This window comes from Moschus berezovskii, chromosome 16, assembly GCF_049115385.1.
Source record: "Moschus berezovskii isolate FMDL1 chromosome 16, NW_MosBer_1.0, whole genome shotgun sequence".
NCBI classification, from domain to species: Eukaryota; Metazoa; Chordata; class Mammalia; order Artiodactyla; family Moschidae; genus Moschus; species Moschus berezovskii.
The window spans coordinates 16,542,576-16,566,038 of NC_142475.1; the positions used below are offsets into that span (position 1 = coordinate 16,542,576).

At 33.2% G+C, this 23,463-nt stretch overlaps 1 protein-coding gene across 7 annotated transcripts in view; it reads left to right on the top strand.

Annotated features, from left to right (window-relative positions):
- Positions 1-23,463, top strand: part of VPS13B (vacuolar protein sorting 13 homolog B) — a 767,155-nt gene that overhangs the window by 35,783 nt on the left and 707,909 nt on the right. For all 7 annotated transcript variants that reach the window (XM_055431816.2, XM_055431817.2, XM_055431818.2 and 4 more), the window contains exons 5-11: positions 1,313-1,480; positions 4,979-5,160; positions 8,494-8,668; positions 16,484-16,752; positions 22,157-22,252; positions 22,727-22,849; positions 23,315-23,452. In XM_055431816.2, coding sequence (XP_055287791.2) covers positions 1,313-1,480; positions 4,979-5,160; positions 8,494-8,668; positions 16,484-16,752; positions 22,157-22,252; positions 22,727-22,849; positions 23,315-23,452 — 1,151 coding nt within the window. The remainder of the gene's footprint in view (positions 1-1,312; positions 1,481-4,978; positions 5,161-8,493; positions 8,669-16,483; positions 16,753-22,156; positions 22,253-22,726; positions 22,850-23,314; positions 23,453-23,463) is intronic.

A 23,463-nucleotide genomic window follows, 5' to 3' on the forward strand; every position in this document is an offset into this window, starting at 1 on the left:
TCTTGACTTCTCAGAGGCTGTTTATTTTTAACATCTGTGTAGCATAAGGGAAATATACATTTTAAGATTGAGCATTTTGATACTTAAAATTTATTTTTGAAGCTTCATTTATGTATCATTTTAGCTCTCTCTTCCCTGGTACAATAATATCTGAAACCTTAATCTTACTGATATTTTTTGTGTTAATTTTGCAGCATATGATAATTGGCACTTTAAAAGCTGCTAATATGAGAAAAACTTGAATTTAGTCATTGTACATTTCTTTTCTATTTGTATCCATTGGGAATGAATGAAGGAATTGGTTTGTGCAAGCATGTTATGGTTGAATAACTTTAAATAAGTTTTCTTGGAGCAGGCTTCAGTGTAGGTATTAACAATGTGAGCTGCTGACAGAAGTTGATTCTGTTTTGTCCAGTAAACTTGTGGTTTAAAGAATATAAGCAGATAGTTATTTAATTAAACAGCTAAATTTTAAATTAGTTTTTATATAGATTTTATAGTAGAAAATACACTTGAATAATTTTTAATCTTTTTCTCCTGTCTTTTTTAATGCAATTTATATTTTTGATTAAGTTCCTCAGTAATATATCCGTATACACTTATTGTGCGTAAAACTTCTGATATTATGAATTCCTGTTATGCTTATTTCTGTTCTCTTTCTTTCCCTACTTTTCTCTTTTATCTTCATCTTTGTGTTCTTTTTCCTCTCTTTCTTTTAGTACTTTCTGTATTTTCTTCCTCAGTCACATTCTCCCTTTCCCATTTCACTATTACACATTATTAAGTAGAAGTAGTCAAATTCATTGTGATGGTCATGTTTCTTTTATCTTCCTTTCTCGAGGCCTAATTTTTGAGTATTTTAATGGCTATTTAAAAGTAGGAAGAGAAGATGGTAGCTGAAAAAATAACCTTAAGCTTTTCTTCTTATATATTGTATAATCAGTATATAGTAACATTGTTTCATTTGAGAAAATGTTTATAAAATGGGCAGAAATCAACGTACTTGTAGATTAGGATGGTCTTCGAATGAGATCTGGTATTATGTTGTTAAAAAGGTGTGGCTTCTATGATTTCTCTAATACATGAAACTTGGTGATACAGAACTTCTTTGCAGTGGTGTTTGTTGAGAAGGATCTGGTACTTATTAATTATTAACTCTTTGGCAAGCCTATTTCCCTATCTGAATGTTGGTTTCATCTTTGCAAAAGATGCTAAATGATACTCATCGTTCATGTACATCAAGTTCAGTAACATTTTAAGAATAATTATTGATTTAACACCTAATTGGAATCTTTTTTCCCCTATTTTATAGGCTATGTACAGAGTCTGATCAGACGAGTTGTAAATAATGTAAATATTGTTATAAATAATCTGATACTAAAATATGTTGAAGATGATATTGTCCTTTCAGTCAACATCACATCTGCAGAATGCTATACAGTAGGTGAATTGTGGGATCGTGCGTTCATGGATATTTCTGGTGAGTAAACGTCAAGATTAGTATAGCTTTTTCTTCTATTGAAACATTTATCTTGGATTCTAAACCTCATTTGGGCAACCAGGCTCTTTGCTAAGTCTACTGAAAGCTTTATATCTTCATCCTGAAAAAAATGCACATATATTAATTTTCCGTTCCGTTCCGTCGCTCAGTCGTGTCCGACTCTATGCGACCCCGTGGACTGTAGCCTACCAGGCTTCTCCATCCACGGGATTCTCCAGGCAAGAATACTGGAGTGGGTTACTGTTTCCTTCTCCAGGGGATCTTCCCGACCCAGGGATCGAACCCGGGTCTCCCGCATTGGAGGCAGACGCTTTAACCTCTGAGCCACCAGGCATACAATTATAGGAGATTATTAGACCTTCAGATTAAGAAATCTGACTTGTTTTCTAATATGCTTAATTTTTATTCTTATCTCATGCTTGTTTCAAATGTTAATGTCATACTTTACAGTACTGTGGGTTGAAGGAATAAAAATTAAATAATAGTTAAAATTTTGAATGTTTTTGAAAGAGGAAAGGGAACGTGTTGCTTTTACATAGTTCAGTAATGGCAAAACTGTGTATCTGACTGATTTATGTTTTAGATTTGTATGCTGCAGAGTATATTTGGGGTTTTTGGATAATCACAAAGCCTCCTTTATTATGTGTTGCATTTTCCTTCTGCTTATATTAAAAGAACTATTAAATAATAATGTATTTTTAATAACTACCAAATACTTATTTTATATATTATGTTCCACATGGAAGGTAGGCATGTTGTGAAGCCTTGAAAATACAGCTGTGAAAAAAGTGCTGCTGTTTTTGCTAGAAGACATAATAGTTAAATAAGTCATTTTTTGATACATGTTCTGATAGGGTAGGGAGTGGATATTTTTGGAAAATATAGTAAGGAGACTATTGTGAACGCCTTTTATCTGTGATTTGCCATTGTACATAATTGCTAAAGGTGCTGGCACTAAAGTTAGACTACCTGAATTTGAATCTTGACTCTTCCAACTTCATAGAGATGTATGATCTTGTGTGAGTTACTTTGTGGTTTCTTATTTTCCTCAGATACATACCATAGCATGGAAGTATTTGGTACATAGTAAGTGCTCAGAAAGTGAGCTGCTATTATTATTATTTAAATTCATTTTCTCAGATTCTCATTACAATTCCATACAGTGATATCCTTTCTCATTTCTTTAGTTGTATATTCATTTATTTAAGTCCTAGTTACAAGAAAGCAAAGTGAAATTGAGTCTCAAGGTTTCCTAACTTGCCTTGTTAAGGCATACAAATAGGAACTAGAATAACTGAAATGCAGTTGTTTTGTGTGTTCTTTAAGGTTTGGCCTTCACATTTTAAAAATGAAAAATAATCCTGATATTGCAGCTCTGTTGTAAGGCATAAATAAGAGCATATACAAAAACCCAAGCTTGTTTCTGAGATATTGTCAATGCCTCTAAAAGGGGAAGCAGTATCTACTTCAGAAGTTAAAGGATTAAAACAAAATGGTTAAGAAAGAAGGAAGTCTTCATATATGGTAAACATGGATGAATCTTGAAAACATTATACATGCATGTAAGCATTTCTTTAGGACATACATAATAGTTAGGAGTGGGTTTGTTAGGAAGATATGCAAATATTCACATTTTCAAAGTAATGCAGAGTGTTTTTCTGCAGTGCTCGATAGGTGAGCATAATTATTACCCTCATTTTATAGATGGGATTGTAGCATATTATCTAAAAATACCAGAAGTAGAATTCATTTTGTATGTTTTTAAGATAGTTCCTATTAGTGGTTAGGAAAGTATTTTTCAAAACTTAATCCTTTTCACTTTGACAGAAACGTTTTCTAGAATATCCTTGAAATATGATCACGTTTGCATAAAGTGATTCTTACAGCGTAATGGAGAAGAACATTTGCTCTGGAGTAAGGTTTTCAGAGTTTGAATTATAACTCTGGCCTTTGTAAACCGTCTGACAAGACAAATTATTTACCCTAATTGTGCCTTCATTCCACAGCTTTTAAACAGAGCCATATAAATGTTATAAGAGAGAATGACTACAAAAGATTCAGTGTAGTGTCTAATAGCAAATACTCAGTGAATTATAATTATTATAAAGAGAGGGAAGAAAGCATCTAGAGGGTTTCTTTCATTTCTTATGATAATTTCTTTCTTATTTTGATAATTTCTTTAATTTGTGTACATGTATATAATAGTAACTAAATCATTTATATACTGTTTAACATGAAATAGTGTGGTAAGTTTGTTATTTTTTTCAGCTAAAAAGTTTACAATTTATTTCCTTAATAAAACCTTGCTATTTTCATACATGTATGTATTCTTTACACATTTTAAAAACTTAAATCCAAAAGAAGAAAACAAAATTAAATGCTGAATTAATTAGAGGTTGCCAGGATGTACTCAGAAATAGAATGGACTAAAATATAGTTTATTGTTTTGAAGATTGCCATGGCCATAGTGTATGGATAGTTGCTAACTTAAAATCACTGACTAGGTAGATTTGGGCCTGATATTTACCGAGGAATTATTGTTAGTTAGGAATAAATTTTCTAAATGTTTTGTTGTCTAGTTTGATACTTTACCAGCAGTTGTTTCCATTTTTACTCCCTTGAAAACAAACTTTATAATGTTACTGGTAATTTGGTAATTTCTTCATTAGTCATTATTTAAAAACATGTTGGCCACTAGAATTTTCTGTGATGATGGAAATGTTTTACTTTTTACTGTCCAGTACCTTAACCACTAACTGTCTGTGGCTTTTGAGTACATGCAATGTGGCTAGTGCAGCCAAGGACCTGAAATTTTATTTTCGTATAATTTTAATTAATTCATAGGTAAATTTAAATAACACTGTATTGATGGTAGCTACGATATTGAAGAGTGCAAGCTTTGAGAACAGCAGTAAGTTTTTCAGTGGAGAAATAAATGTTAAATAAGTGAGTATTACTCAAATTTTTTATAATGTGGTTTTTCAAGAATTTTATTATTATTTAGTATTCCATTGCAGATAGTGAAATGTAGAAAAATTTTTATAAACTTTGTCTTAAATTTTAGTTGGGAGTCAAGCAAATTGGGGACAAGCTGCTTCATTTCTTTGGCTTCTATTTGATTCTTCATACATTCCGTTCCATTCCGTCGCTCAGTCATGTCCGACTCTATGCGACCCTGTGGACTGTAGCCTACCAGGCTTCTCCGTCCATGGGATTCTCCAGGCAAGAATACTGGAGTGGGTTACCGTTTCTTCATACATTAAATGGAGATTATTGTGCCTATTTCATAATATTGTTGGAAGCTTTCAGTGATACATGAAATGTGAAGTTCTGTTCATAGGTGCTGACAGTCCTATATAAAATGCTTTATTAATCTTATTTCTGCTATTATTTTTATTACTGTTATATTAATAAATAATTGCCTTTTTTTCCCTTCTAACTATTTTTTACTTAAAATGTTTTTCTCTTTTCTTTTAGCAACTGATCTGGTGTTGAGAAAGGTTATCAATTTTTCTGACTGTACAGTTTGTCTTGATAAACGAAATGCCAGTGGTAAAATAGAATTCTACCAGGATCCTTTATTGTACAAATGTTCCTTCAGAACTCGACTGCATTTTACATATGATAACCTAAATTCCAAGATGCCATCTGTTATAAAAGTAGGTGTTTCTTTTTCTAGTAGTCAAGTTGCATGTTTCTACTTTATTGATTGTTATACTTACTAGTCATCGTTAAAAAGCAATGAGGAAATTAACCTCAAATATATAATGTAAAAAAGTTTTGTTTATATTATAACTTTTATGTTATTTGTTATGTATTATAACTTTTTTTCATTTTGCATTCTAATAGAGATATTTTGGGGACAACTTTTTTTTTCCTGTGACTATAGATTCCATGTTAGTTTTTCCAGCTGATTTTTAGTGTTTTTCTCTTCAATTAGATAGAGGAGTTCATATCAAAAAGTATATTTTTACCCATGGTGGACTGAATATTAGTCTTTATTTCAATCCTTATAAATTTTGCATTTGATAATAATAGTTTCTGACCCTTGTTTTTCTTAGATAACTTTATAAGACTTAATTTGCTTATCTGTTAGTTTATTGGTTTAGGAAATTTTAGTTGTCTATGGTTTCAAAATGTGATTAAAATCTTAAGAATATGTGAATGTTTCAGTAATGTCTTTTGATACACATGAAAATTTGTTCTCCAGGTATTGGCAAATATTTTTAGTGTGTATAGTTATTCTCTAAGTGTAAATTTTGTGTTGTTTTATTGGATAAAATTTTCTATATCTCTTGTCTATTTATCTGTCTTTGAAAAAGTATTCACACAGTGACTACTGATCTTGTTAACTAAGTTTTCACATGGAATAAATTTTTGTTACTGCGTTACAAGCTTTTGTACTGTAATGAAAAAGCCAGTCCTAAGTCTGAACACTGGTATTGACCACTGTGCTTGTTTTGGTGTGGCTGTATAAATTATTTGTTATTTTTACATTGTGCTTTTAAAACATAAGACATGGAATTTCATGTAGCTTTGTATTTATACATGAATTCCACCCACTTTTCTTTGGTAGTGCTCAGTCTTGAGTATCTTTTTTTCCTTACACTTTTTACAGGACACATTGTTTTCTTTAAATTCTGTTACTCTTTCCTTCTGGTTTTGAATTAGCTTCTTAGGCAAATATAAGCATGGAATAATAGTAATTGTGTCCGTATCCCAGGGCAGTGGACTTAAACATTCCTTCTTTGACCTTGACTCTACCAGTGAAGTTGGGGAATGTTAAGAGTAAATTCAAGATATATTTTGAAAGCAAGTAATGGATATGGGGAAGCCTTACCATATAAAAAAAAAATTTATTGATCTTTAATACAGATTTAATTGTACATTTAAGATGTGTAAATTAGAGGAGAGTGGTACCATTTATGCTTAACTGAAATTAAATTTTCAGTTTTTTATTACTAGTACTGTGATATAAGATTTGGTGTTTTTGAGTTAGAGCCATCATTTTTTCAGCTTAGTCCTAGGAAATAAGTATTAAATGGACATGGTTAAGCTCATTGATCATCTCAAAGACAGGGAATCTCCAAAAATGTTTGAGACACTCTAATTATTTGTCTAAGGTTCTCATGTATGTTTCATTAGGTGACTTTTGAATTTATTTATATTTGGGTAGACTTTTTGTAATTTTCTACTTTTGTGTGTAATAAATGTCATAGAGATTGTATCATCTGTGAGATACAGAGCATACAGATGTGTTATTTAACATTTCCCCTCTTAGTGAAAATTTACTTTTTCTTAACAGTTTTACAGAGGAATGAAATTTTACACGTGAATCTTTGACCACATTGCTGATTGATTCCTTAGGAATGATTTCTGTAGTTGCAAATATCTTATTAATGGGTTTAAACTTTTAAGGCCTGTCCTCTGAACTACAAAATTGCTTCCAGAAGCATTTAACCAGTGTATATGCTCGTGAACATTAAGGGGAGTGCCTGTATTATACTCTGCTATCCTTAAATATGATCATACTTAAAAAAGCCAACTTGTTTAGCAAAAATAATGCAATTTAATATTAATTTGATTTTAGTAAACTTAGATATTTGAAAATATGTTCAGTGGCCATTATTTTTTTGAAAAGTTCATTTAGGTTCTTTGTCAGTTTTCCTATTGTTGGTTAGCTTTATTGATTTTAAAGATATTTATATGTATTATTTATATGTATAAATATTTATATTTATATGTATAAAATATCTTATATATTTTAAAGGTATATATGTTTATGCGTATAAGATTTTAAGTGCATACATATGTGCATACAGGATTGACGTTGGTTTTGCTAAGACAGCTATCACTGGTGCTATTGGTGCCATATGGTATTTAAAAGGATGTGGCAGATAAATGTCAGATTTAAGAAGAGCTTCGCAGGCCTGCATTGCACACCTGCACAACCCTTCCTCAATTTTCTTACCTCTTCATAGTCTATTTGGTGTATGATTTTTGTCAGTTTTTAAAACCTATATTCATATTTGAATATGATATTTTATATCTCCCTGTATAACTTGCTTCCCTTCAAGTACAGTTTTTTTTTGTGTGCCTTTATCCCTAAAGATATGCTGATTGCCATTACTTTTTCAAGTTTCATAGACACTCAAATACCAGTTAGTTAAACCTTCCAAAAGACTTATTTATGAGTTAATTGGTTTTATTCCATGTTTATGTAACAACAGGAAATTATTATATTGAGATATTGAGCTTGTTTTTATATTTTATTGATGTATTGTTCTATAAGGAGAACTTTGATTGTTGACTTTGTGCCCTATTGATAGTAATTAGTCTTATTTCTTATAATTGATTCATGTTGTAAATTTTATAGTATGTTTAATTCTTTTATTTAAAGTTTGTTTGAGAAATTTTCCTGGTCATATTTTCACTTTGTTTTCTATGTCTGACAATTATTTTACCATGTGCATACTTCCATAGTTATAGTGTTAGCAGTGTACTCACTTAACATGTTTTTAGGATATGTATGCTTTCTTTTTGGTTAATAAAGCTGGAAAGGGTGGATTAACGATTTATAAAATGACATTATGAAGCTTTTATTCTTATTTGTGACAGAGGTCTTTATGGTTTTTGTTGGAATACTGTTATGCTCTTAATATTATAGGATGGGTATTTTGTTAACAAAAAATTTTTGGAAAAGTTATCTTGAAATCCATTGTGACTATATCTTCTCATGATCATTTCTATTTCCACTTAGATAGTTGGGATTAACATTGCTTCTGCCTGAAGTTAGTGATCATCATAGGAAAATTTGTTTAAATTTCTAAAATTTTAGAACTGTCATTTTGGCTTAAATATTAGAAACATTGAGACATTACTGTTTTTCCTATGGTACTCCATTTTAAGACTTAACATTTCTGTAATTACGTTTAAATAGTATTCTCTTTGAATATACTTTTGTTGATACTTTTGTTTTCTCCAAAATATAGATTCATACCTTAGTAGAGAGTTTGAAACTTTCTATCACTGATCAACAGTTGCCTATGTTTATCCGTATAATGCAACTTGGGATTGCTCTTTACTATGGAGAAATAGGAAATTTTAAAGATGGAGAAACAGAAGATTCTACTTGTCACAATAAAGATATGTTGGGAAATGTTACAGGTAAATACAATAAATATTTGTAACTATTGTTCTTACAAATATTTTCACCATTGTGAAACTTGAAAAGCTACAACATTAGATTGTGTTTTACAGTATTCTGATATGATGGGATGATTTGCTTAACACTGATTTTTTTTCTTTTCTACATTTTGCATACTATTCTCACTTTCTTTTTTCTACATGCTAAAAATAACTTGACTATTTCTAGTAGGTATAAGTGTTCAGAATATACATTATATAAGAGGATAATCCAACCTCAAGATTTCCTGGTAAGTTACAGTACAGTTGACCCTTGAACACATGGGTTTGAACTGTGCAAGATACACTTACACACAAATTTTTTTCAGTAAAACTGCATTATCCATGGTTGGTTGAATCTTCAGATACAGAACTGTAAATATGATAGTGAGTTGACTATAAAGTTACACCTGGATTTTCATCTTGTCCTCCTGACCACCTTGTTGTTCAAGGAGCAGCAATATTGATAACTTTTCTGTGAAGTCTCACTGAGTTATTTTAACTAAGTTATTTATACTTAATTATCATATGTAATTATAATTAATTATGTGTGCTGTGCTTAGTCGCTCAGTCGTGTCCAACTCTTTGTGACCCCATGGACTGCAGCCTGCTATGCTCCTCAGTCCATGGGGATTCTCCAGGCAACAGTACTGGAGTGGGTTGCCCTGCCCTCCCAGGGATCTTCCTAACCCAGGGATCGAACCTAGGTCTCCTGCAATGCAGGTGGATTCTTTACCGACTGAGCTACCTGGATAGTCTATAATAAACTATAATTATACCTAATTAACTGTGTTTTGGAGGATACCTAATTCATTAATTGGAGCATTACTCATTGAAGTATATACTTCATTGAAAGATACTTAGTGGGTTAATTTCACTTATTCAGTTCATTATACTTTTACTAAAGCCTATTTATGTGTAAGACATTATTGCTGGAAATGTAGGAGAATGCAGAGATAAAGAAATGTGGGAAAGCACAGAGACAAATTCTCTTCCCTTAAAATCTTAATATACATTGGAGTGAACAGACATGTGAACAGTTAAGCACTTAAACATTAAATACTATGGCAGATGTTCGACATATTAATATTCGAGGTATTAAAGATTGGAAGTAAAAAAATGGTGAAAGGAGTGATAGGCTTTGACTTGTGTTGGTCTGAATCTCAGGAAAAATTTGGAGAAGTTGATGATTCACTTCCACAGTTAGAGCCTTTAGCTAAAGGGCATTTAAAACTTGGGAACAAATAGCCCCATTAAAAAGTGGGCAAAAGGCCTTTATAGACCTGTTTCCAGAAAGAATATTGAGGTGGCCAAAAAGCATGTGAAAATATGCTCAGTATCATTAGTCATGAAGGGTAATACAAGTCAAAACCACAATGAGATAGTGCTTTATAGCAACTAATCAGTGTAGTTAAAAACAACTCATAATAAGTGTTGGCAAGGATGTGGGAAAATTGGAACCTTGACGCATAGATGGTGGGAATGGTACACAGTCTGGTTTGTCAAAAAGTTGTACATAGAGTTACCATATTATCCAGAAGTTCTGTTTCTAGGGTTATATGACAGAACTGGTAGAACAAAAACTAGTTGAACAAAACCTAGCATATAGAAGCTGGTCAGTTCATTTTTTTCCACCCTGCTATTATGGTAAATTTCAAATACTAATATATGGAAAATTGAAAGTATTATACAATCAACAGCCACTATGTGGTTGAGTAGATGTGTAGCATCTACTCATCATCTAGATTCTATAGTGAATATTTATCACATTTGCTTATCATGTATCTGTTCATCTAACACCACTTTCTCTCCATCAATTCAACCAGTTTTTGCTGCATTTCACGGTTAAGTTACGGACATCAATATATTTCACCGCTAGATTTCAGCAGCATATCCCTATCTAGAGTTTATGTTTATTGACAGTTCTTTTTCTTTTTTTTAAAGGTTAAATTCATAAGGTGAAATGCATAAATGTTAAGTATGTATTTAAGAAGTTTTGAGAAATGTGTATGCCTGTGTGATATAGGACACTCATCAAAATATGTGTCATTAATATCTCAAAAAGATATCTCATGGCACTATTCAGTCAATTCCCTTCCCCCAGCTGCCTGCCCACCCCCCTTGCACTCAAGAAAACCCTGTTCTGAATCTAACAAAGAAAGAAGCCATGCATTAGTTTTTGCTGATTCTGGAATTTCATGTAAATAGAAACATACAGTATAAATTCTCCTGTGAAAGGATTCTTTCCATAAGCATAATCTTGTTTTTTTACTTTTCATTTTTAAAAACTTTTTAAGACTTAATTTTTTGAGCAATTTTAATATTTGCAACAAAATTGAAGGGTAGGTACAGAGGTTTCCCATATACCCCCACTCTCATACACACATGCTGTTGCTGCTGCTAAGTCACTTCAGTCGTGTCCGACTCTGTGTGACCCCATAGACGGAAGCCCACCAGGCTCCCCCGTCCCTGGGATTCTCCAGGCAAGAACACTGGAGTGGGTTGCCATTTCCTTCTCCACATACACGCATAACCTCCCCCATTATCAGCATCCCTCTACTTATCACAACTGATGAACCTGCATCATTATCACCCAAAGTCAGTAGTTTAGTTCAGGTTCACTCTTCCTGATGTATATTCTGTGGGCTTGAACAAATGTATCCATCATTATGGTATCATTCATAGTATTTTCACTGCTCTGAAAGCATTGTGTTTTGGGGGTTCATCTGTGTTGTTATATATATCAGTGTTTGTTTCCTTTTTATTGCTAAGTACATTGAATGACTATGCCATGTGAATGTAACATAGTTTATTTAGACATTACCCTGTTGATGAATGCTTGAGTTATTTCCAGTTTTGGTTATCATAAGTGAAGATGACCTGGACATTCTTCTGCAAGACATGTAGCTATTCTTTTTCTTGGTTTAATACCTAACAGAATTATTATTACATACTTTTTAAAAAAAGAAATTACCAGGCTTTTTTCCCCAAAGTAATTGTGCCATTTTACATTCCCATCAACGGTGTATGCCAGTTGCTTTACATCCTTGGCAGCATTTGTTGTTGTCAGTCCTTTTTCACTTTTTGCCATTCTGACATATATGTTGCGGTTGCTCATTGTGGTTTTAATGTGAACTTCCCTGATCAATTATTTTGAATTTTTTTGGTATGATTTTTGACAATTAGTATATCTGACTTTGTGCCATTTGTTAAATATTTGCCTATTTTAAAAACTTTTTTGGGTTTCCTTACTGATTGGTGACTTTTTCCCTTAATCTTTTTTATTGAAGTATAGTTGATTTATAGTGTTATGTTAGTTTCTGCTGTCCAGCGAAGTGAGTCAGCTGTGTATAAAGGTGGTTCTTCATATATTTTGAAATCAAGAATGACAATACATGTCAAATACCCCTAGGGAATATTTTTTTGCTGGTCTCTGATTTGCCTAATTCATTTTTTAATAGGTGTTTCTTGAGCAGTTTTAAATTTTGATTGAATGCAATTTTCAAAGTTTTATGACTATTCCTTTATGTGTTCTAAGAAGATGATTAGGTTTGCTCCTTTTTTTTTTTTTTTTGGTAAAACAAAAAAGGTTGCTTGCTTCCAAACACATCTGAATTTTTTTTTTTTTCAGCTGTCTAAAGCAGAAATTCTTAACCTTCTATCGTGCATGTTATGGATTCTTTTGACACACTGGTAAAACCAGTGAACCTTTTCTTGGAAAGTTTTAAGCACCTTGATTTTAATATCTTGGTGTCCTTTCTTCATGTTATTTGTGCTTGGAGTACATTAAGGTTTTTGTATCTGTGAGTTTATAGTTTTCAGATAGAAAAATTGGGGGCATTATTTCAAATATCTTTTCAATTCCCCTTTCTTCTCCTTTGGGGACTCCAATAACATATATATTGGGCTGCTTGAAGTTCCACAGAGCTCTTGGATGTTCTGTTCATAATGTTTTTCTTTTTCCTTTCATTTTCTGGTTTCACTGTTGATAGTTTATATTTCTGTTCAAGATGACTAGTCTTCTGTAGCTAATCTGTTGTTAATCCCATCTACTTTATATTTCATCTGAGATACTGTGTTTTTCATCTCTAGAGGTTCAGTTGTGCTTTTTTCGAATAACATTTTATTTAGATAGCTGTTTTAATGTTTCTTGTTTACTAATGCTATGAAATATTTTATTACTAGATCTTTTTCTGTGGACTAACTTATTTTTCCTCATTGTGATATCCTCCTGCTTCTTTGCACATCTGATAATTGGATGCTAGACATTGTGAATTTTATTTTGTTGGGTGCTGGATATTATTGTATTCTAGAAAACATTTAAGTTATTTGGAAGCAATTTAATTCAATTGTCTTGCCTTAAAGGTTTTTCAGTTCAGTTCAGTTCAGTCGCTCAGTCGTGTCCGACTCTCTGCGACCCCATGAATCACAGCACTCCAGGCCTCCGTGTCTATCACCAACTCCCGGAGTTCACTCAAACTCATGTTTTTAGATGGGGTCTAAAACCTTTAGCAGCTATTAGCTTAAGCCCAGTTTTATTCCACTACTGAGATAATTACCCTTTTGAGTACTGTACCTGGTCTTCTGTGAATTAGAGTTGTTTTCTTTCTTGGTGGTAGGAATACAGACTATTCCCAGTTGTAAGTCTTGGGGAGTATTTTCTTTGCCCCTTTCTGGTTGTTCTTTTAAAGGCCTTAGTTTCCTTACATGCAACTGATGAATACTCAGGTGAAGACTGGAGTGGGGCCCTCTGCAGGCTCAGGAGTTTGCTCTCTCTGAGCAGGTCCTTGTTTGGTACTCTGTTCTGCAAACTCTAGGCACCTTAGTCTACCTACACTCAGTATCCTGTTTTCTCATCTGTGAGATCTCTGAGCTCTACTTGGATTCCCTCTTTCTTGTTGTAGCTTAGAAACTCATTCCAGACAGTAAACTGGACCGATCAAACTCATTTCTCTTGTTTCTCTTCTCTCAGAACCTACTGTCCTTCATTGCCTGAAGTTCAGTGTCTGAAAACTGTTATTTCCTGTATTTTGTCTTGTTGTTGTTTTTTAATATATGCTTCAGTATTAACATATTGAACTGTGAAGTATAGCGGAAAGTCTAATACCTATTATAGTTTCAAAGTACTGACGTGTGTAAGATATTTTGAGATAGCTTAACCACTGTTATTTGATATATTTATGATTTCTTTAGGTTTTAGAGTTGAAGGTACTAGTGGTGTAACTGTGATTTGTTACCTGCATTCGTAATTAGAAGAATGCTTCATTTTAGTTAAGTACTGAATATATATTTTTTCATTGAAAGTTATGAAATTCCTGAATTCTGCCAAAGGGTCACATGTTAAGATCCACCATTTCAAAGGCAAAGAATATTTTAAGAAATTCTGACCAGGGATCAAAGAGATGCTTTTTTTCTTCTCCAGGTGCTAATTCATTCTTTTGACAAAGGAGTAAGCAGGGATTTGGAACTTCAAAAGCATCTTTCATAAAAAACTTTTCTTCATTATTAATTAATAATAAGTGTAAATTATAGTGACTGATTTTTTAGACTTCTCTGAGTGATGTTTCTTTTGCTTCAAAAGAAGAAGCAGTGGGATACTCCTTCTGTTGAATGGTTTTGATAAGAGAGATCCAGAGTTCAGCTCTGTGGACCCAGTCTGAGCTGACCTGACTTTTTATTACCAAGTTGATATTTAGTGATGATGCCCTACTTGAGATTTTATTAAGGACAGTTAATAATAAGCTTTATTTATTCCTCGGTAGAAATTTATATGGTATTTATGGTTAAACAGCAAGATATGAAGATGATGTAAAACATTTTCTGGATTTGTAAGTTTTCTAATTTATGTTGAAGTTAAATGACTAAGGTCTCTTAGTACTGTATGTTAGGTACTTCAGTTATTATTTATCAAGTTTTGTCCCAGATGAGAGAGGTCAATAGCCATGTGTTATGACTTAAAAGTCTATGATGTTCCAAAAATCTCCTGTCATGAAGATTATAAAAGTTAATTTTTTTCACCAGAAAACCTAGAAGTGACTCTGAATGAGGATGATGTTTAATTGAGTATGTGTATTTACAGATTTATCAATGAAGAGTAGATATGAGTGAATCTGCTGGCGGCTGCTTATACCATGAATTTGTTTAAAAATAATTTCTCCCCTGAATTCCCTGATGATCTGCCTCTTTTGTTTGTATTGTTAGAATAATGTTAAAGGACGCTGATGGATTTTATCTTTAAAAAGGTGGAATAAGTTTCAGTAGTTGGAATTTAAATCCTTAGTTTGCCAATTTATAACCAGGTAAAAGTTCTTTGCTATGATTTTTTCATCTGTAGAATAAGAAAGATGTTATTCACTAACTCAGTTCAGTTGCTCAGTTGTGTCCATCTCTTTGTGACCCCATGTACTGCAGCAGAGCACCAGGTTTCCCTGTCCATCACCAACTCTCGGAGCTCGATCAGTCTCATATCCATCGAGTCAGTGATGCCATCCAACCATCTCATCCTCTGTTGCCCCCTTCTCCTGCCCTCAATCTTTCCCAGCATCAGAGTCTTTTCCAATGAGTGGGTTCTTTGCATCAGGTGGCCAAAGTATTGGAGCTTCAGCATCAGTCCTTCCAGTGAATATTCAGGACTGATTTCTTGACCTGCTTCTTGACCTGCTGTTTGCAGGTTTCTCAGGAGGCAGGTCATGTGGTCTGGTGTTCCCGTCTCTTGAAGAATTTTCCACAGTTGGTTGTGATCCACTCAAAGGCTTTGGCATAGTCAATAAAGCAGAAGTGGATGTTTTTGTGGAACTCTCTTTTTCGATGATCCAGTGGATGTTAGCAGCTTTATCTCTGGTTCCACTGCCTTTTCTGAATCCAGCTTGAACATCTGGAAGTTCACAGTTCACGTCTGTTGAAGCCTGGCTTGGAGAATTTTGAGCATTACTTTGCTGGCATGTGAGATGAGTGCAATTGTGCGCTAGTTTGAACATTCTTTGGCCTTGTCTTTCTTTGGGATTGGAATGAAAACTGATGTTTCACAGTCCTGTGGCCACTGCTGAGTTTTCCAAATTTGCTGGCATATTGAGTGCAGCACTTTCACAGCATCATCTTTCAGGATTTGAGATAGCTCAACTGGAATTCCGTCACCTCCACTAGCTTTGTTGTAGTGATGCTTCCTAAGGCCCACTTGAGTTCACATTCCGGGATGACTGGCTCTAGGTGTCTGTTATTCACTAATAAGAAAATCATTAACTATTATTTTTCTTAATACCATGTTAAGAATAATTTCATCATGACATTTACTTTCATCCTTGGGCTAATCCTTTTTTTGGGAGAGGAGTACATTTTGCCTAGGAACACTTGCCATTCTCTTTCTCTTTTGGGTTTATCAGGAAATCAAGAACTCTTCTTGTATTTCTGTGATGTTTCTGAAAAGAGTAATTTTTTCAGCACCTTAGCTTTATTTTTGGAAGGTAAGTTTTATGTTGTTGTTGTTTAAATTAGTGAATGAAGCCCTAAGGAGTGAATTTATTCTTTGTATTTATCAAAATTTATCAAAAGTATATAATAAACTACTCACCACATAATACTGTATAGTATTAAAGGAGATTGATCCAGTATAATGTATAGAAACTTGAAAGTGGTAATGCTAAATTATTGGTTTCAAATAATAATAACCAGTATATGATTTGTTCATGATTTATATGTAGAAAGAATCATGTGTGAGAAACATTTTTATATAATTTAAATTCCTAATTATTCTTTTGTTTTAATTCTCTTGATTTATTTAATATGACTTTACTTTGATAGGTGCTGAAGATGAAACACGAATAGATATGCAGTATCCTGCTCAGTACAAAGGCCAAGAGCTGTATTCACAGCAAGAGGACGACCAGCCACAGGGATGGGTATCATGGGCCTGGTCATTTGTCCCTGCCATTGTGAGTTACGATGATGCCGAGGAAGACTACCTTGGGAATGATCCTACATCAACTACACATCAACAAAAAGCACAGACTTTGAAGGATCCTATTGTTTCTATAGGATTTTATTGTACAAAGGCAACTGTGACTTTCAAAGTAGGTTTCCTTTTTTTTTTTAATCTCTCAACTTTAATGCTTAAATTTTTGACTTCTAGTAAGAATCTAGCTTATTTTACATTTAGTAGATGTGGGATGGAGTCTAACTATCCTTACTTCGTAAAATTACATGTCTCCTCATCTGAAATCTTTGAACTTTGGTCTCTTTTTGTCTTCTTAAGGCCTTCTCCACTTTCCTTTTTTAATAGCTTTATAGGAAGTTTTTCTTTCCCTACTGAATCTTTCATTTGGTATACAAAGATGTCGTAGTGTTTCCATTAAAAAAGAAATGCACATGAGAAAATCTCTGAATACTTTATGTATCCCTCCAGCTACTATTTCATCTCTGTGTTGTCTTTCATTACAATTTTTTTTTCTTTTTTTGCATTGTTTGAATTGTTGGAGTATAATTGCTTTACAGTGTTGTGTTTCTGCTAGACAGAAAGGTGAAATCAGCTGTAGGTGTATATATATGCCCTCCCTCATAAGCCTCCCTCCCCTCCTTTAGTCCCACCCCTCTAGGTTAGCACAGAGCATTGAGCTGAACTCACTGCGCTGAATTGCCGCTTCCCACTAGCTACCTGTTTTATGCACGTATGTGTGTTAGTCGCTTAGTTGTGTCCGACTCTTTGCTATCCCATAGACTGTAGCCCACCAGCCTCCTCTGTCCATGGGATTCTCCAGGCAAGAATACTGAAGTGGGTTGCCATTTCATTCTCTAGGGGATCTTTCCAACCCAGGGATCGAGCCCAGGTCTCCTGCACTGCAGCAGATCCTTTACCATCTGAGCTGTAGGGCAGTTCCTGTGTCTGTATATATGTCAGTGCTATTCTCGGTTTTAACTGCCCTTACCTTCCCTGCCCCCCATGTCCACATCTGTTCTCCATGTGTGCATCTCTATCTCTGCCCTGCAGATAGATGCATTTGTACCATTTTTCTAGAAATATATATAAAGAGTTGTTTATATAGTCTCTCTCTTTGCTCAGCTGTTTTTTTCCTTTAAAAGAGTCCTTTTTTTAAATTATCTAGATCTTGCTCTTAATTTTTTTAAGCAGTATTTAAAATACTTTTGAGTACTTCCTCCATTAACAAATGCATGTAAGATCTCAAAAGAGATCATGTAATAGGTATTTTCAAGTTAAACAATAAGGTGAACATCCTTTTATTTTAGGAAATATAATACTACTGGTACTTTGATACTACTAATGTGTTCTTTGATCATATATTGTCTTCTCTGACTCTTAGCTATAACCCACTCTTGATTTTGGGTAATTTCTTGACCTTTTTAGTGGTTCAGTTCAGTTCAGTTGCTCAGTCATGTCCGACTCTTTGGACCTCATGATCCGCAGCATCCCAGGCCTCCCTGTCCATCACCAACTCCCGGAGTTCACCCAAACTCATGTCCATTGAGTTGGTGATGCCATCCAACCATCTCATCCTCTGTCGTCCTCTGCTCCTTCTGCCCTCAATCTTTCCCAGCATCAGGGTCTTTTCAAATGAGTCAGCTCTTTGCATCAGTTGGCCAAAGTATTGGAGTTTCAGCTTCAACATGAGTCCTTGCAGTGAACACCCAGGACTGATTTCCTTTAGGAAGGACTGGTTGGATCTCCTTGCTGTTCAAGGGACTCTCAAGAGTCTTCTTCAACACCACAGTTCAAAAGCATCAATTCTTCAGCGCTCAGCTTTCTTTATAGTCCAACTCTCACATTCATACATGACCACGGGAAAAATCATAGCCTTGACTAGACGGACCTTTTTAGTAGTAGTATCACACATATAGTGTTCCTGAAGAGTATCTAATTCATTCAGAAAACTTATATTAATTAATGTCATCTATGTACCAGGCATTGTTTTGTCTCTGGAGATTCACAGTGAACAGGTCAGATGTAAATCCCTCTGCCTTAAAATGTAAATTGTTAGTAAAAACAAATAAAATATATATAATATACCCCTTGATGGTAAGGGTTATGTAGAAAAAAGTAGAAGGAAAGAGTAATAGTGAATGCTTCCATTAAATGGGAGGAAATTGTGTAGTTTAAATGAAGGTGATAAGGTTTCATACTGAATGAGATAAGTCGGACAAAAAGAACAATATCGTGATATTGCTTACATGTGAAATCTTAAAAAATGGTACAAATGAACATATTTAAGTGTCATAAATGTTTTATAATGGAGTGAGTAAGTCATCTGTGAGAGTGAATTCATTAGATTTGTCAATGTGGAAATTATTGGTGATTTTGACCAGAACAGTGATTTGACACTGGTGGAATCATAGTTGGAGTTATTTTAAAACAAATGGGAAGACTGGTGGGAATGTAACATGGTGCAGTCACTGTGGAAAACTGGCAGTTCCTCAAAAGGTTAAATGAAGAATTATCAATGACCAAACAATTATACTCCTAGCTATATAGTCAAAAGAACTGAGTTCTTTTTAACTTTTGTCAAATTAGAAAATATGGAATAGTTTTAATAAGAAAAATCTTTGTTTGAAATCAAACAAGTAGATGTACCTGAATCTTCATAAAGGCACTGTTTATAATGGCAAGAAAGATGAAACAACGCAAATGTCCATTAGATGAAGGAATACTAGTCTTTTCAGAAAATAGTGGCTATTCTTTTTTGATAGTACACCAAACTTAGTAAGTAGTAACTACCCACTCCAGTATTCTTACCTGGAGAATCCCATGGACGGAGAAGCCTGGTAGGCTACAGTCCATGGGGTCGCAAAGAGTCGGACACGACTGAGCGACAGAACGGAATGGAACGTAACTTAAAGAAAGACTAGTTGTATCTCCAGCTCTTGAATTTGAATATTGTCTAGTTCTTAGTCAGCATGTGGTACATAGTCATCTTAGCAGCAGTAGCAGCATCATCTATCCATCTACCCATCTCCTTATCTAACTTAGCATTTTTCTAAATTTTTGGACCCTCTTTTAGATTATTTTTCTTTGATTTTATTTCTTTGTGGATTTATTTTTTCTATGGACGCACTTTTCTGAAAAAGATAAACTAATGTGTCCAGCCTGTACAAGTAGTATTATACGTACTGTTCCAGGCAACTGTTAGATACTGGAAATGTAGCAATGAAAAATCAAGTTTCTGTTCTGGTATTTTTAATTTACCTTAGATTGTTTAACTTCTTGAAATAAGCTTTTTCAATTAGTAGTAAAGCTGTATAATTTATAACTCTAGCAGGTGGTAGATTAAAAATATTTTAAAATTAGTCTTTGAAGATTTTTCTAATTAAAACTATTCCATATTTTCTCATTTGACAAAGCTCACAAATGCAGAGAATAAATTTCAACAGAAGTGTAGTCATGGCTTGATTAATTTAAAAGATTTTTTTGGAAGGGGGATAGTTTGGGAAAGAAATGATAAATAATGTAAACATTACCTCTACTATTTTAACATTATTGTTTATTATTTCTGAATTTTATGAAACACATTTTTCATTTGAAATTGACTGAATTAGCTTTGTTTAAAATGGACCAATCTGAAAAAAATAAAAGTGATAGAACAAACTCTTTAAAAATATAACAAAAATCCAATTGTTGCAAATTGTTGCTAGATGTCTTGCCAGTGTTAGATGATCCAGGTGCAGTTATTTTTAAGTTTATGAGTGAAGCCAAGGATTGCTGAAGTACTATCTTTTCTGGTGACTTTTACATGTTTACTTTTAAATTTGAAATTATTCTGGTAATGTTTCTATTAACTTCACTGATGAAACAATTGTATTAGAGTCAGTCAGAATAGGCATTTTATATACAAAACTTTTATAGACTTTTTGGGTATTATTTGTCATTGGTCATTTTATCTTAAATTTAAAGCATTTTTGTTTCTCTAAGGGAAATATGTTGATATTTAGGAGGAAAACATTAGAATTCATTGTTCAGCTTGGGTTTGAAGAATGTATGGAATTAATTTGTGGTTCATAGTTTGGTCAGAAAATAAGGTCATGTTTCTGCATTAGCATTCTGAACAGTTGATATCAATCCAACAAAAATCATTCCAAATTAAACGTAGCATTTAAAAAATAATGTTGAAAATTGTTCTTGTAATGTTTGAGTCCTTTTAATCAATTAATTGCTTTTTTGCTACAATAACTGTAGACAGCTGAAGGGCAATCAACTAAAATATTCAATTTTACTTAAGCATTTTAGATTATAGAACTGTACTTTGAAACAGCAGCATTGTGTATACCAGTTCTAGGAGCATCCAAGAAATAAAGCCTTATATAAAAACTTACTGTTGTAAAATTTGAGAATAATTTATTGATTCCTAAGGTTATCAAGAGGTTATCATGCTTAGAATTGTTGCTTTTCAATAAGTTCAATATGACATAAAGGTACTTTTTTAAATGTTATCTTTGATTTTGCATTTAAGTTTGAAGAATATATCCATAAGAATAAAGGAGACTTTATTAGTCATTAGTAAGCATGAGCAGAATACCTTTTTAAAGTAACATCTTTATTTTGTAATAGGTTTTGATTTACAGGAAAATTCAAAGATGCTTAGAATGGAGAGTTCACATACGTTTCTTACCCAGTTTTCCGTATTATTAATATCTTACACTATCACAGTACATTTGTCAAAACTAGGAAGCCAATATTGGTGCATTACCAATAAGTTACAGACTTTAATTTCATGACTTTTTTTGGTAACATGATCCAAAGCAGGGTACCACATGGCGTTTAGAAAAGTATCTTTTAATAATAATTTCAATTATGTAATTTTTGAGTATGTAGAAATAATATGCTGTGAGTTTCAGGGAAGTGAGTGCATATATATATATATATATATAGTTTTGTTAGCATCTAGGTTAATCCTTGTTATGGAGCAGGCACTCAGTAAGTATTTGCATGCTTGAATGAGTCTGTGGCACATACCATGAGATTATATATTTTGAAAGTGAAGCCCTTTTATCTGTTTCCCTCCTAGAACTAAAAAATTTTGTTGAATCTGTGTTTCTTTACAGCTTTCTTTAAAAGTGCAGATTGGTAGAAATCTTAGAAATGATTGAACAAAGCTGAATAAATTAGTAAAGATAGAATGAGGTTAAAATATGCATAAATTTTTCACAATATATGAACCATTATGAGTATGAGTATGGAACTTTTATAGCTACATAGCTTTTGTCTTTTTAAGCAATATTATTAACAAAAAGGAGTTAAATAGAAGTAAAGTATTTATATTCTCTGTATGATCTTACTAGACTAGCATATTCAACCTTTATACCATGGATAATCTGTTACAGCTGTTTTTGTTGCACCTGTTTTCCTGCTTAATAATTAAATTTCCCGAATCTTAAAATTGGCCTTGTTTCCATCAATTTATCATAATAATGACAGTTTATTGCCATTTAATACTAATTTGACTGACTTAATATTCTTATATTGTTTCATAGCTTACTGAAATGCAACCTGAGAGTAGTTATTATAGCCCTCAGAAAGTAAAATCTAAAGAAGTATTGTGTTGGGAACAAGAAGGAACTACAGTTGAGGTAATCCATCAACATTGAATGTACTTTCAGAAATCTTTGGAATGGTTTTTAAGGTTAATATTTAATAAATACAGTTTTTTAAAAATCATAAATAGTATATTTAAAATTGTATTTATAGCTTTGTATTTCTATTTTGGTGATCAGTAGTATTGACTGAAAAAATATTTTTTAATGAAGATTTTACTGGAATATGCAACATTAGTTTATTCTTTCATTCTTTCATTTGACTTGTGTGTGCTCATATGTATGTGTGGATTAATGTTCTTCAGGTGCCAGTCATTGAGGATACAAAGGTTTCAGGATACAGAGACAAATTAGATGCTTCTTTTTTAAATAGGGTTTGTAATCTGAGGAGAATAAATTTGGAAAGGTCATAATCCTAAAGATGTCTCAGCTGATTTAGAAATTCTGCAAGGAAAGCCTGTAACATTTTTGTTGAAATTCAAGTTCATAATCTTTCTTTTCCTTCTATAGGCCCTTATGATGGGAGAGCCTTTCTTTGATTGCCAGATTGGTTTTGTAGGTTGCAGAGTCACGTGCCTTAAAGGAATTATGGGTGTTAAAGATTTTGAAGAGAATATGAATAGAAGTGAAACCGTAAGTGAAAATCTCCCAATTCTCCTTTTTTTTTTTTTTTTGATAGAATGCAGGGATAATGAGGTGCTTATTGAAGTGTTTAACTATACCAAAAAAATCTGTGAGACTGCATATATCTTTGGCTTCAGAGGGGAACTTTACTGTTTTCCTCTGTAAGAAATTATAGAGCTCAGGGGAATTGAGAAAGTTGGTAGTACTTAACACCTGGACAGTAGTTCCAAATTCTTTCCAATTCATAATTGTTTCTTCTTTCTTGTTTATGGCAGCTACTTGGAGTTCCTCTTTGGTTTGTTAAAATGTTCTCTGCCAAAATAGGCAGTGAAAACAGAGACAGCATACCTTGTCTTTGTACAGGACTTCAAGTTGTAATAATTTCTGTTGACTACTGAATTGGTGTTACAAAACCAATGTTTTATTTTCTTTAACAATTTTCCTCCCGTTTAAAAATTTTGCATTTATTTTCAGGAAGCCTGTTTCTTCGTTTGTGGTGAAAATTTGAGTATAAAAGGTTTGACATACCTCACAAATTCATTGTTTGATTACCGAAGCCCAGAAAATAATGGTACTCGTGCAGAATTTATCTTGGATGCAGCTACTCATAAGGTCAGAGCATG